Consider the following 13,143-nt stretch of genomic DNA (forward strand, 5'->3'; position numbering starts at 1 on the left):
CAGGTCTTTTCCAGAGCTTGCTAAGGACAAACAGCTCCAGGCCCTGTGCACACTGGGTCAGGCCCATCTGTGACTGCCCTCTTCCTTTGGTCCCTCCAGGCCCTACATCATTCGTGGTATGGCACCCCCAACAACGCCTTGCAGCACAGATGTGTGCGACAGCGACTACAGCACCAGCCGCTGGAAGACCAGCAAGTACTACCTGGATTTGAACTCGGACTCAGACCCTTACCCGCCCCCACCCACACCCCACAGTCAGTACCTCTCGGCGGAAGACAGCTGCCCGCCCTCACCTGTCACCGAGCGGAGCTACTGTCACCTCTTTCCCCCACCTCCGTCCCCCTGCACGGACTCATCCTGACCTTGGCCGCCCACCTCGGCCTCGCTGTGCCCCTGTAAATATTTTTAAATATGAACAAAGGAAAAAATATATTTTATGATTTAAAAATAAATATAATTGGGATTTTAAAAACATGAGAAACGTGAACAGTGACGGGGGTGGGCTGGGCAAACCTTGTACAATGGAGAAAATATTTATAAACTTGATTTTTTTAAATGTAACTGCCATTCTTTCATGCCCTGTGAGTATCTGAGTTGCATGTTCCCAATGAATGAATGCCAGCCCCTCCATGGCTGTTGTGTGCGTGTCTTCCTGAGCATGCATATCGTCTCTGTCGGGTCTCGGACAGAGGTGGCATCTTCCCCAGGAGGCAGTCCTGCACATAGGCAGGGCTGGCTTCCTGACCCTGACCTGTACAGTGTCATGTCATGCATACTACTCAGAGGCTCTGTGCATTTTCCATTTTGCACACAACCCTGCAATCTATGTTCCTGGGCTTCGTTGGCACACTGGCCCAAACTGGTGCCTGTGGTGAGGACCAGAGGCCAGGATGCCCCTTAGGACCCCTTCCCCATCTGTGTGGACCCCACTGGATAAGGCTGTGCGAGCTTCACTTTGCCAGGCCACAGTTGCTCTGGGCTGTGCCTTTTATCATCAGTGGCACCCAGCCAACAGAATCTGAGAATAGTGTATGTCCTCCCCTAGGTGGTGCTAGAGAGTGCACAGAGGGGCCTGGCCCCCACCCTAGGGAAGGGTCTCATCCTATGGCAGGAGGTGGAGAAGTTGAACAGGAGGTGTATGGTTCTCCTGGTAACTCCCAAGACCAAGAGGGAACAGGGACTATCCATCACATCCTCTGTGAGGGCTGCAGGAGAGGACATTTGTGGTGATATGCAGAACACACTGCTTCCTACAGGGACTGCTCCATAGGAAGAGGGCTAGGGAACAGTAGACACCCTAAAGAGTTGCTCCCCTGGCCTGTGACTACTCAGGAGTCCCCCATGGTGGCGGTCAGCATCGCAGTGACAAAGGCAGGCTGACCTGGCAGGTGCTGCCACTCAACGCTTGGCTGGGGAGTTGGAGGTCTACCCCAGACCCCTTGGTAAACGGGCAGGCGGGTTTGCATGTGACTGACTGTAGGGCCCATGCTGACGGATGGCCTTTTAGTTTGCTCATGCACCCGAGGCACTCATTGAGGCTTGGCTCTCTACCTGAGCAGGCCAGCAAAATCTCTGGACACAGTTGGCTACGTGGTGGAGGCCCCCAGGAGCATCTCTGATTTGGTTCCTTCTGCCCAGTGTGGGTTCGAGCAAGGGGTAGGGAAGGAGGAACCTGGGCTGCTGACCCTTGAGTTGAGTCACCCTCTACAGCTTTCTGTCTCCCCTAGTCCTGAGTGTATCCTGTCACCCCACAGAGCCATTACATGGGTAGAGATTTTGTTTCCCCCAATTGTTGCAGGTCTAGGGTTGCTGGCTGGGGCTCAGAGGCCTTGCCTCTGGACCTTTTCGGCTGGGGGGAGCCAGGAGCCAGCCATGATCACCTACCAGATGCCAAGTCAGGAAGCACTGACAGCATGCGGAGCTCTGCACTTAAGTCATTTGCATGCTGGGAATCCAGAATCAGTGGGCCCCTGCCTGTCCTGTGACTTTTCCTGGAGATAGCAATTGTCTCTTTGCCCCAGGAGAGGGGAAGAGATCCTTTTATTTTTATTTCTGTATATAAGTGTATTGCCTGCATATGTGTAAGTGCACCCGTATCATGCAGTGCCCTCAGAAGTCAGAAGAGGCTGTCGGATCCCCTGGAACTGGAGTTCCAGACGTTTTTCAGCCATCATGTGGGTGCTGGGATTCAAACCCAGGTCTTTTGTAAGAACAGCCAGTGCTCTAACCGCTGATCCATCTGTCCAGCCTCCCTCGTCAGCAAGTCTTAATGCTTCTAGAACCTGAGAAGCCTTGTGAATCTTGTAATTTCAGGGGCTTCCTGAGACTTGAGAGTTTTATTTACTTCTTGAGCCTTACCCTTTCTCTCCCAGGTTTTTTTAAAGCATTTTTAAAAATGTATTGTTTAGCTGGGTGCGACGGTACATGCCTTTGATCCCAGCAGAGGCAGGCAGCTCTCTGTGAGTTCAAGGCCAGCCTGGTCTACATAGTGAGTTCCAGGACAGCTAGGGCTACAGGGAGACCCTGTCCCAAAAAGACCAAAAAAAACAAAAAACAAAAAACAAAAACGGTATTGTTTATTTGAGCGACTTCTCTTTTTTAAATTTTATTTATTATTTTTATGTGTATGCGTGTATTGCCTGCATGTAGGTAAGTGCACCTGTGTCGTGCAATGCCTGTGGAGGTCAGACGAGGCCATCAGATACCCTGGGATTGAAGTTAGACAGTCGTTAGTGGCCATGTGGGTGCAGGGATTTGAAACCAGGTCTTCTGCAAGAACATCCGCTGAGCCATCTCTCCAGTCCCTCCCAGGCTTTTTGAAATTTTTTAAAAATTTATTACCTTTTATTTTATGTGTATAAGTGTGTTGCCTGCATATACATGTGTTTTGGGGCTGAAGGGATGGCTCAGCGGTTAAGAGCACTGACTGCTCTTGCAGAGGACCTGGCTTCGATTCCCAGCACCCACGTGGTGGCTATGAACTGTCTTTAACCCCAGTTCCAGGGGAATCCAATGCTCTCTTCTGACCCCCGCTGCATTGCATGACAAGGTGCACTCACATACATATAGGCAATACACTTGTACAAATAAAATATTTTTAAAAAACAGCCAGTGCTCTTAACCACTGAGCCATCTCTCCAGCCCCTCCCCTCCCAGTCTTAAGGAGCTCTCTTCAAGAGGGAACAGTTTTCTTTGGAATAGTTACACAGCCCTCCATACAGATGCTCAAGGTTGGAGATACAGATGCATGGGTAAGACAATCAGGCAAACCCAGCACTGGCACTGTGGACCCTGGGGCCATCTTGGTATTGAGGTAGGAGAACATCAGCGCTTCCTGGAAGGGCTAGTGTCTCAGCTGTGGTGTATACAAGGGATGTCATTAACCTGGGTATTCAACTTTGCAGCAGCCTAGCTAGGTGTCCCTGGTTTGTCATTGAGGAAGTCAGGCTGGGGTGCAAAGTTGTAGAGAGTGAGCGTTCCATTCACCTGTTGCCTTCTACCCACCCTCAAAACCCCTTGCTTCTCCTTACCTGTGAATTTTTGCAGATCCCAAGCCTTAGTTTCTCTCTTCACCCAAATGTGTTCTTTCTTCCCTGGAAGTCTGGTGGCCACTGGGTAGTCAATGTGGCCACCAGATAGTCAATCTGCCCGGAGGTTCTTTCTACTGACTGGCAACTACCAGCCTTCCTTATTGGGAAGGCCAACACATCCCCATCTGAGTCTCCTTATACTATGGGAATAGGAGGGAAAGAAAGTTGAACGTCTTGGCTGACCTCCCAGAAGCCTCTGATTCCTCTTCTCAAGCCTCGGGACCTCTTGACCTGACCCAGTACTTGCCTGGATGCCAGGCTCCTGGATACAAGCCCAGGCCCTTCTGGACTTTGTCCTCAGGAAGGGAGATGGTGGCCCCACTCCAGCCCCTGGGTCTGTGCCAGAACAGGGGCAGTGGGTCTGTGTGCAAAGTTTAAGGAACAAGAGCTGGCTGCTCATTTCACTTGACCTTCTACTGATCATGCTTGAAAATATTACACACAATTACATGTGTATGTTCTTCAAAACGGATTGGAAAATTAACCACTCAACTCCAGGAGGGTTGAAGGCTGGGAGAGGGTAGAGATTCCTCAGACCTTCAAGTTTAGGCCAGGTGTGGTGGCACATGCCTTTAATCCCAACACTTGGAAGGCAGAGGTAGGCAGATTTCTGTGAGATCGAGGCCACCCTGGTCTACATAGTGAGTTCCAGGACAGCTGGGGCTGCAGGGAGACCCTGACTCAAAAAGACAAAAAGGAAAAAAAAAAAAAATCAAGTTTTCAGACACAGGAAGCCCTCCCTGACTTTAATATGTCCGAACAGGGAAGAAATCAGTGCACCAATGTTGACAACCCCAGGTTGTTGGGTTATCTTGTAGTTGTAGCAGGAATGTTCCTGGGACTCAGTAAATCCGGGATAGAATAATGCAAAGCACAGCAGGTGTTTGATGATAAAAGAGCAAAAGGATGCTGGGCCGGTGGGGGCCGGGTATCTCAGTGAGAGAGCTGGGCTTTCCTTAGGCTGACAGCCAAGATGGCAGGTCCCAGACCTGGCTACCTGCTCCTGCCTAAGGTCCAGCCCTTACTGTTACCCTGCCCTGGCCATCTGCCTCCCTAACTCTTCACTGACTGGCCTCTATCTTTTTGAGACAGGGTCTTCCTGTAGCTGCAGTTGGCCTGGAACTCGCTATATAGACCAGACTGACCTTGAACTCACACAGATCCACCTACCGCTGCCTCAGAGTGCTGGAATGCTGGAATTAAAGGTGTGTGCCACCACACCCGAAACTGGCCCTAATTTTAACTGTGCTTGGCACTAACTATGTGGCCTCAGGCATGGCCTCTAGCCTCTCTAGACCTCAGGATCAAAGTGAGGAAAGTCTGTCCAGGTTTGCTGCCTCTCTAGTCACCTGGAGTGGTGGGTGGGGATGCAGATCAGTAGATACTATCTCCTGCACTTTACTGATCTGGAGAATCAGACAGGTTAGATCACCTGGCTAAGGTCACCTAGCTAGTCCTCCTGTCTGAATGCTCTCTGGATTGTAGTTGGTTAGTCTGTAAAATGGGTTCTCTAAGCTGCTGTTGAGTCCACCAGCAGTGAATTCTTTCTGGAGCCTGCCTCCAGCCACAGCTCTCTTCAAAGGTGGGAGTGGGTTTGCATAGCTGTGCACATCTCTCCCTGTCTGCCCTGGTAGTGGAGCTCAGAGCCTGAGTGAGTGAGGTGGAGGTATGGCCATACTGAATTGAGGGTAAGAAGCAAGTGCCCCAAGCAGGTAGGTCCTGCACCCTCCAGCCCAGAAGCCAGGCTCTGTTGCTTTTCCCAGAGGCTGGGCTCCTAGAGGCAGCCTGGAGAATCCATGTAGGAACCACAGTGTTCTTCTGAGCTGGAGCAGCAAACCTTGTCCACACCACCAGGGAACCCTTGTTTGAGATGTGAGCATGGAGGAACGGCACTCAGCACTGGCCCTCCAGGCCTGTGTGACTCAGCCACCTCTGCTACCTGCCACATCTGTCTTTTAGGAGCTCCAAAACCCCACTCCGGGGTCTTCATGTCACCCCATCCACTTCCTGCCACCACTACCCCAGGGGTCTGGAGCCCTGCCTTATCTTCCAGGAGGGCTTGTCCCTCAGCCTCATCATCTTGGTGTGCATGTTTCTTAGATGGTGTGCAAACCGCCTTTCAGGGACATCAGATCTAGTGCTCCCAGCCTGCATCTGGAGGGGCTTCCAAGAGTGGGTGATCGTGCTGACCCCAGCGGCCAGCTGTCCTGTGTTTTTATGAGATGTTATGAGTCCTCTGTGAACAAGGCAGGTTATTCATAGGGGCAAAAGGTGGGCATCTTTGTGTTTCTTATTGCTGTGATAAAACTCTTTTTCCCTTAAGTTGCTCAAACTGGGAACTCAAAGTGATCGAGGCTGGTCAGGAGACAGCTCGCTTTCACCTTTTTATACAGTTCCAGGTGATTCTAGATTTCATTGGGTTGATAATTAAAACTAATCATCACAGTGGGTAATCCTGGGTGTTCCAGCAGGCTTGGGGAGGAAGGTATCCTGATGTCCAGGACTGTATGGTTGAATATGGGAGGGGGAAAAAAACAGCACACCTTCCTTGAAGGTCTGCATTGTACCATAGGTGGTGGTGTGTGACACAGCTAGGGACACTCAACACCCCTCAACCTCCTTCACCCTGACCCCTCCACTTGGCTGAAGGGAATAGACAGAAGACAGATGCTCCACAAAATTCAGACCCTGGAGAATGCGGGCATCGATCCCGCTACCTCTCACATGCTAAGCGAGCGCTCTACCATTTGAGCTAATTCCCCGGCTATAGACGTGTTCTTCCGCTGCGGCACCTATCGTGGCTCACGTCATCACCGGTTCCCGATGACCCTCGCCCCGCTGTCATCGCACCATCTCATTGGTTCCTTTGCACCCCGAGCCCCGTAGCCGTGATTGGTTTGGCTCAACTTAGTTTTAAACCGCATGGGCGATTCTGATTGGTGGCCCAATGCGTCCGTCACGCGGAGGCCCTGCTGTTGCTACGGCGTAGAGAGACCCAGCTCGGGCTTCTCCCAGTTTCTGATTTGTCTCACAGACTTCGGGGTCCTAGAGGTTCCGGATCCGTCAAGTCCATGGGAAAAAGAATGCGCCGCTCTCATTTGACTGACGCTTCCTGAGAGCCAATCGGAGTGGAAGAGAGGAAGTCGCTGGTCGATCCAATAGGTTGCGGGGGGCGGGAGAGGTGGACCAATGAGCTTCCAAGAGGGGGCGAGGTCTAAGCTGTGATTGGCTGCGCGGCGGCCGGAGGGAGGGCGGGGGAGCTCAAGGCCTGCTTGATACGTCCGCCATTTTGGGCGCTTCGCGGATGGTGTCGGTGAGCGCGTTTCCCGCCTGAGCACGATCAGCGGCGGGTCGTGGGCACCTCCAGGTAACGGGGGGAGGGGGCGGCGGCGCGGGTCGCGCGGGCCTGGCGGCCGGAGGCGGGGGTCGAGGGCGGGGGAGGCGGCTCGGCCGGACTGGGGCGGTGCGGGGAAGGAGCGTCCCGGCCCCTCTCCCCTCCCCCCCGGAATCGGCTGTTCGGCTGCCCCGGAGGCGCGGCGTCCAGTCCTCTGCCGGGTCCCGGCCGCCCGCTCCTGTCAGCCCGGCCCCGCGGGCCGCGCGGGTGTTGAACTTTGGACGTGGCGGTGACGCTCCGGAGCCTGGCTCCGGGCGACGCCAGGCCGGGCGAGCCCCGGGTCGAGTCGGGGTCGGCGGCCGGGTCCGCGCTCCGCTGCTCGGTCTCCCTGGCAACTTGGGGTCGGGGCCTCAACTCTCCCAGCAGGCCCTGGGCGGCCCCCGTGGCCCCTGAGGAACAAGTTTTGTGGGTTTCTGGGCATTCGCCGAGGAGCCATCCGGAAACCCTTTGACCCCGCACCCCAGCACCCTGCCTCTCCGGTGCTTCTCTGCCACCTCGGGGGTGGGGTGGTCCTCCTTGGGGCCCCAAGACCCCCCCAACCTTAAGCCCCATTCACTGAACTTGGTGGTCCCGCTCGCTCTCATCAGAACTTGGACTTCGCAGTTGTAAGTGCACAGCGTGAGAAACTTAATTATCCCCGTGCTTTGACGTCTCCACCGCAGGACCTCCGGTCGTGCTGTCTCTTCGGGGACTGGCCCGAACTTTTGTTTATGTTTTGCTTTCCCTGAGGTGGGGAGGGAGCACTTGGTAGTCGTTCTCTGCGCCCTCCAGCCCTGGCTCCGGTGGATACTGTTTCACTTGGTTGAGAGAAGTTTGTTTTGGTTTTTGTCCTCAAGGTCATGTTGCAGATGAAGCAGCAAGTGAGAGACTTCAGATTTCCTACCCCTGAACCAGGCCTTGGAGTAAGATGAGGCGGCCCGTCGTTGGTGGCGCCAGAACTTGCTTTTGGGCTGCCTGGGTTCAGATTTTGCTTTGACCACTTTCTAGCCCCGTGACCTTGGGCAAGTTGCTCGCTCTCTGCTTCCTCTGGAACGTGGGAATAAGCGTCTGTCCACAAACTTAGACATGTAACTGAGTATGTGTGTAAATAAGTTAGCACAGGAAAGGTAGCAAGAACCATACTTTTGCAGATAACATCAGTCACTATAATAAACCAAATTAAACTTGCTTTTCACCATTTATTTTTGTTTCGTTGAGATAGGGTCTCATGTTAGCCTAGGCAGGTCTCAAACTCAGATATTCAGTATTCAGCCAAGAATGGCCTTGAATTTCTGACCTCCCCTTCTTCCCTAGCGCTAGGAGTGGAGGTGTGAGCCCTGGCACCCCACCTAAACTTAGATTTTAAATGTTTGGGTGCAGTTAGGCGGGCCAAAGAATGAACTGGGAGTTACTTGTTTTGTCTAAAGCAGTACTTGACATAGAAGGACACCCTCAGGAGCTTAAGCAGGACAGTTCAGGTACCTCTGGGTACGGCTTCTGTGTGATGCCCTAAACCAGTAACTTAAGGTTATCTTGGTTTATTCCTGGTTACTATTAACAGTTGAAAGACTGCAGTGTTGGGATGTCTTCACCGAGGTGCCAGTTGGACATCTGTCCTCTAAATGCTCTGAGTCTGACACTCTCTCAGCATCAGTTCAGTACTCAAGCTTTCAGATTGTGTAGCACTGTGTACTAGGGATGCCATCCTGGTGAAGTCTGCAGCCACCAGAATCGGACACTGAGATCCCTCTTGGGATAAGGGCTGCTCGGACGTAGCGGTGAGTGTGAACGCTTCAGGAGCTACTCTGCACTTCACTGTGTCTGACCAGGGAGTGTGTAACATTGTGTGGGTGTTACTCACGCACGCTGTCACATGTAGTCTTTTGTGCCTGCCCTGGTCTTCTCCATGGTACTTGAAAACATGCTTGTTTCTCTTAGTGTGAGTGGCTTATGATTTGGCTTGTGTCCTGCACTGCACTGGGGAAGTGTTAAGTATCTTGCTGGGGAACTACCCAGATAGGAAGAAGATTGCTTTAGAAGGCTTTTAGCTTTTTTTTGTATGGGGGGGGGTCATTTTGAGACAGGGTCTCCCTGTGGCCCCAGCAACTCATTGTGTGGACCAGGCTGGCCTTGAACTCACAGAGGTACGACTGCCTCTGCCTCCCGAGTGCTGGGATTAAAGGCGTGGTATGTTTCTTAAGTTTTACATTTTACTATGATTCAGAAGAGTAAAGAAGCGCCTCTGATGTCTACACAACTGAAACAGATTGAATACATTTTCATAAGTGCACAGGAGTCTGGCTTGATTATTGTAAGTTAGGATCTGTGCTGCATGGGGGCTGAGTCGCTCCATAGCCCAGGCTGGCCTGGAATTCACAGAGACCTGCCTCTTGACCCTGAGCGCAGGAACCAAAGGTGTGCACCACCACGCCTGACCTTTGTGGCCTTCTAAAGATGACTTAAGGTGATTTGTTTCTTTTTTAAAAAGTATTTATTAGTTTTGGGGTTGGGGATGTAGCTCAGTGGTAGAGCGCTTGCCTACCAAGCACAAGGCCCTGGGTTTGGTCCTCAGCTCCGAAAAAAAAAAATTATTATTTTTTGTGTATGAGTGTATTGCCTGCATGTATGTAAGTGTACCAGTGTCCTTGAAGGTCAAAGGGCATTCAGTTCCCTGGAACTAGAGTTATGGATGGTCGATAGCCGCTTCAGGGCTGTTGGGAACCAAACAGCCAGCGTTCTTAACCAGTGAGCCATCTCTCCAGCCCCTGATTTGTTTTCTTTTTAATTAACTTATAATAATTGTACATATTTATGTGGAACAGTATGCTATTTTTTTTTTTTGGTCTTTTTGAAGCAGGGTCTCCCTGTAGCCCCAGCTGTCCTGGATTCACCATGGAGACCAGGCTGGCCTCGAACTCACAGAGATCCGCCTGCCTCTGCCTCCCGAATGCTGGGATTAAAGGCGTGCACCAGCACGCCTGGCCTCAGCTTTTTTTAATGGAAACTTTTTCTCAGAGTTAGCCCTGGATCAGTTTACCATTTCTTCTCTTTTAGAGCAGGAGGGAGCTCAGCCTTTAGTAACCATTGCCTCCTGGTGCCCCGGCTCTGGCCCAGCTGGAGGAATCTTTGTCTGGGCAGTTGTGTGAGAGTGGAAGAGAGTGGAGGTCCTTCCTGGCCTGGGCTTAGCATCTGTAGGATCTGACTCAGGAAGGGGAAGTGCTAAGGGGAGACTGCAAGTTTGCCCAAGTGGGAATATCTGGACCCATTAAGGCAGGAAGTCATGGAGGTACTTTCTGATTTTCCATCTTGATATTCAGCATATGGCTGTGCTAAGAGAGGACATCTGTCAACCCCCCACCTCAACTAGCTACTCCCGTACCACCTCCACCTACCCTCCTTCTTCTTACTTTGTAGCCCAAGCTGGCCTTGAACATGACATCCTCCTGCCTCTGCCTCCCAAGTGCTGAGATTATAGTCATGAACCACTGTGCTCACTCCATCCACTTCAGATTTTCATATACATATATATTAATATTTGTATTTATTATTTTTATTTTATGTATATGAGTATTGCCTGCATGTATTGTACGTGCACCCATGTTGTGCAGTGCCCAAGGAGGTCAGAAGAGGGCATCGAATTCCCCATGAATTGGAGTTATAGACTGTTCTTAGCTGTCATGTGGGTGCTGGGAATTGAACCTGGGTCCTCTGCAAGAGTAGCCAGTGCTCTTAACCACTGAGCCTTCTCTCCAGCCCCTTCCCCCTTTGAGACAGGGTCTCCTTGTAGCCCTATCTGGCCTGGAACTTGATATGTAAACCAGGCTAGTCTCAAACTCAGAGATCCGCCTGCCTCTGCCTCCTAAGTGCTGGACTTTAGTGTGCCACCATGCCCAGCTTATTTTTAGTATATGAGTGTTTGTGCTGGGGTCTGAACCCAATTCCTGTGTAAGAGCAGTACATGCTCTTACACACTGAGCCATGTCTCAGCCCCTGATCGTTATGTTTTAGTCAGCGGTTATAATAATTGAGTCCTTACTCTGTCAGGACCTGCAGTCTAGTGGGAGAGATTGGCAGTTATAAAGGAGACCAGTTAATAAAACTTGTTAGGGTTGTACAGCCAGTCCTCAAGTTCCTTATTTGTGGGTTCACCCAGCTATGATTTAAATATATTAAATTCCAGAAAGTTTAAAAAGCAAAATTTGAATTTGCCACAGGTACTGAGCATGACTGAAACCTGTGAATGAAGTGATATGTAGGCTTGCCCTGTTGTAGCTGACCTCCACTCTACAGTGCTTCCATTTCTCCAGCTCTGATCTTTCAAAAACCTATAATAAACTGATTATTGTTCTAACTAGCAACTATCTCCCCTCCCTGTAGAGGGAAGGACTGTCACTAAAAACTAATTCTAGCAGGGTGTGGTGGCACAGACCTTATTCCCAGCATTCCAGAGGCAGAGCCAGCAGCAGGTGGATCTCTGTGAGGTAGAGACCACTCTGGCCTATATTTGGGGTTCTAGGCTACAAGGAGACCCTGTCTCAGAAAACAAACCAAACCCACTAAATCTTATTCAAAGTCAAAAGTCCATAAGAACCAATCTCCAAAGTCAGTCTAAAACTTATTACTTATTTATTGTGTGTATTTGTGTATGTGTGTACAGGTGCCACAACATGTGTGGAGAGAGATCAAAGGGCATCTAGATTGTCTGGAAGCAAAGAGAAAATTTGAGAGGGTGTTTGGAAGAGCTTGTAGAGCTTCATATTTTCATGCTGAACTGGGACATTTTGGCATCATGAGCTTTGCAGAGAGCGCCTTCTCTCAAGTGGATGCTCGATTGCCTGTCTCTTAGAGCTAGCCACGGCTGCTTCTGGAGTGATTGGTGCACTTGGTCTCAGCCAGAAGGCCAAGGAGCAGTTAGCAGTTTTTGTGAAGACAACACATTTAAACACAGTAGAAACAGATTTTATTCATGTAGGCAAGTTCTTGCTGTGTAGCCCATGCTGGTCGTCCTGAAGCCCCTGCTGCTAGGCCTGGCTGATTGATTGCTTCAGGTGGATTCAGCACCTGTGTATCGGCACCTGCCGTGGGCATACTACCTAGCTGCTGGTGTGCAACTTAACATCTGTCCTCAGTTTGGGATACATTGTGGTGAAGTGCACCAGTCCTAAACAGCTGGTGGGTTTTAGTGTGTGCAGTTGTCTAGCTGTGAAACTAGTACAGAAACTGATGGTGGTCATCAGTTTCTTAGCTCTCCCTTACCTGTTGTCCTAGTTTGTTTTCTGTTGCTGTGATAAACACCATATACCAAAAGCAACTCAGGGAGAAGAGGATTTACTTGGCTTTCAGGCCCATTGAGGAATCCAAGGCAGGAGCTGGAAACTGCTTACTGGTGTCCCCTAGCTCATTCAGCTGCCTGTCTTACTTAGTCCTTGGACAGCACCGCCCACAGTGGGTTGGGCCCTCCCATCCCTGGAGAAAATGCCCCACAGACATGCCACAGCCAATCTGATGGAGGTGTTATGCCAAGATCAACTGGCACACCTGTGAAATGAGCGTGAGCGCCAGCCCAGCAACCAGGGGAGCAGCCTTGTGTTACTGTCGTCCCTGTCCTCTCCTTACGGACAAAGGTGCAGTGAGTACCCTGAAACTCTGTACCACAGCAGGACTCAAGCAGGCCAGGTGCTCAGGGGAAGTTTTGGAGTCTTTATATGCAGGGTATTTTCTTTTATTTATTTTATGTATATGCGTGTATTGCCTGCATGTAGGTAAGTGCACCCATGTCATGCAGTGCCCACGGAGGTCAGAAGAGGCTCTCAGATCCCCTGGGACTGGAGTTGTGTTATGGACAGTTATTAGCTGCCGTGTGGATGCTGGGATTCGAACTTGGGTCTTCTGCAAGAACAGTGCTCTTAACTGCTGAACCATCTCTCCAGCCCCTTATTTTTATTTAATATGTATGAGTGTTATGCCTGCATGTGGGTAGGTGCACCCCTGTCATGCAGTGCCCACAGAGATCAGAAGAGGGCATTGGGTCCCCTGGGAACTGGAGTTACAGGTGGTTGTCAGCTGCTATGTGGGTGCTGGGAATTGAACCAGGGTCCTCTACAAGAGCAGCCAGTGCTCTTAACTGCTGAGTCATCTCTCCAGCCCCCAAGAAGTTCTTTTCTTCTTCTTTTTTTTTTT

General features: G+C 51.0%; 2 protein-coding genes and 1 non-coding gene across 14 annotated transcripts in view; 2 read left to right on the forward strand and 1 right to left on the reverse strand.

Moving 5' to 3' along the window:
* The window catches only part of Lrp5 (LDL receptor related protein 5), a 104,698-nt gene extending 104,142 nt beyond the window's left edge, over positions 1-556 (forward strand). For 3 of the 4 annotated variants that reach the window (XM_029569998.1, XM_008846303.2, XM_029569999.1), the window contains one exon: positions 100-361. In XM_029569998.1, coding sequence (XP_029425858.1) covers positions 100-361 — 262 coding nt within the window. Of the gene's footprint in view, positions 1-99 lie in introns of all 4 variants that reach the window. The other variant, XM_029569997.1, reaches the window with a different exon arrangement.
* Positions 557-6,279: 5,723 nt separating this feature from the next.
* On the reverse strand, positions 6,280-6,352 carry Trnaa-agc. The gene has a single exon. It is a non-coding gene; the product is annotated as a tRNA-Ala (tRNA).
* A 455-nt stretch (positions 6,353-6,807) lies between these two features.
* Positions 6,808-13,143, forward strand: part of Ppp6r3 (protein phosphatase 6 regulatory subunit 3) — a 111,563-nt gene continuing 105,227 nt past the window's right edge. For 7 of the 9 annotated variants that reach the window (XM_029570002.1, XM_029570003.1, XM_029570005.1 and 4 more), the window contains exon 1: positions 6,808-6,957. The gene's annotated coding sequence lies outside the window, so the exon portion shown is untranslated. The remainder of the gene's footprint in view (positions 6,958-13,143) is intronic. The other 2 variants (XM_029570004.1, XM_008846317.3) reach the window with 2 other exon arrangements.

This window comes from Nannospalax galili, unplaced genomic scaffold (genome assembly GCF_000622305.1).
Source record: "Nannospalax galili isolate Female #2095 unplaced genomic scaffold, S.galili_v1.0 scaffold1723, whole genome shotgun sequence".
Lineage (NCBI taxonomy): Eukaryota > Metazoa > Chordata > Mammalia > Rodentia > Spalacidae > Nannospalax > Nannospalax galili.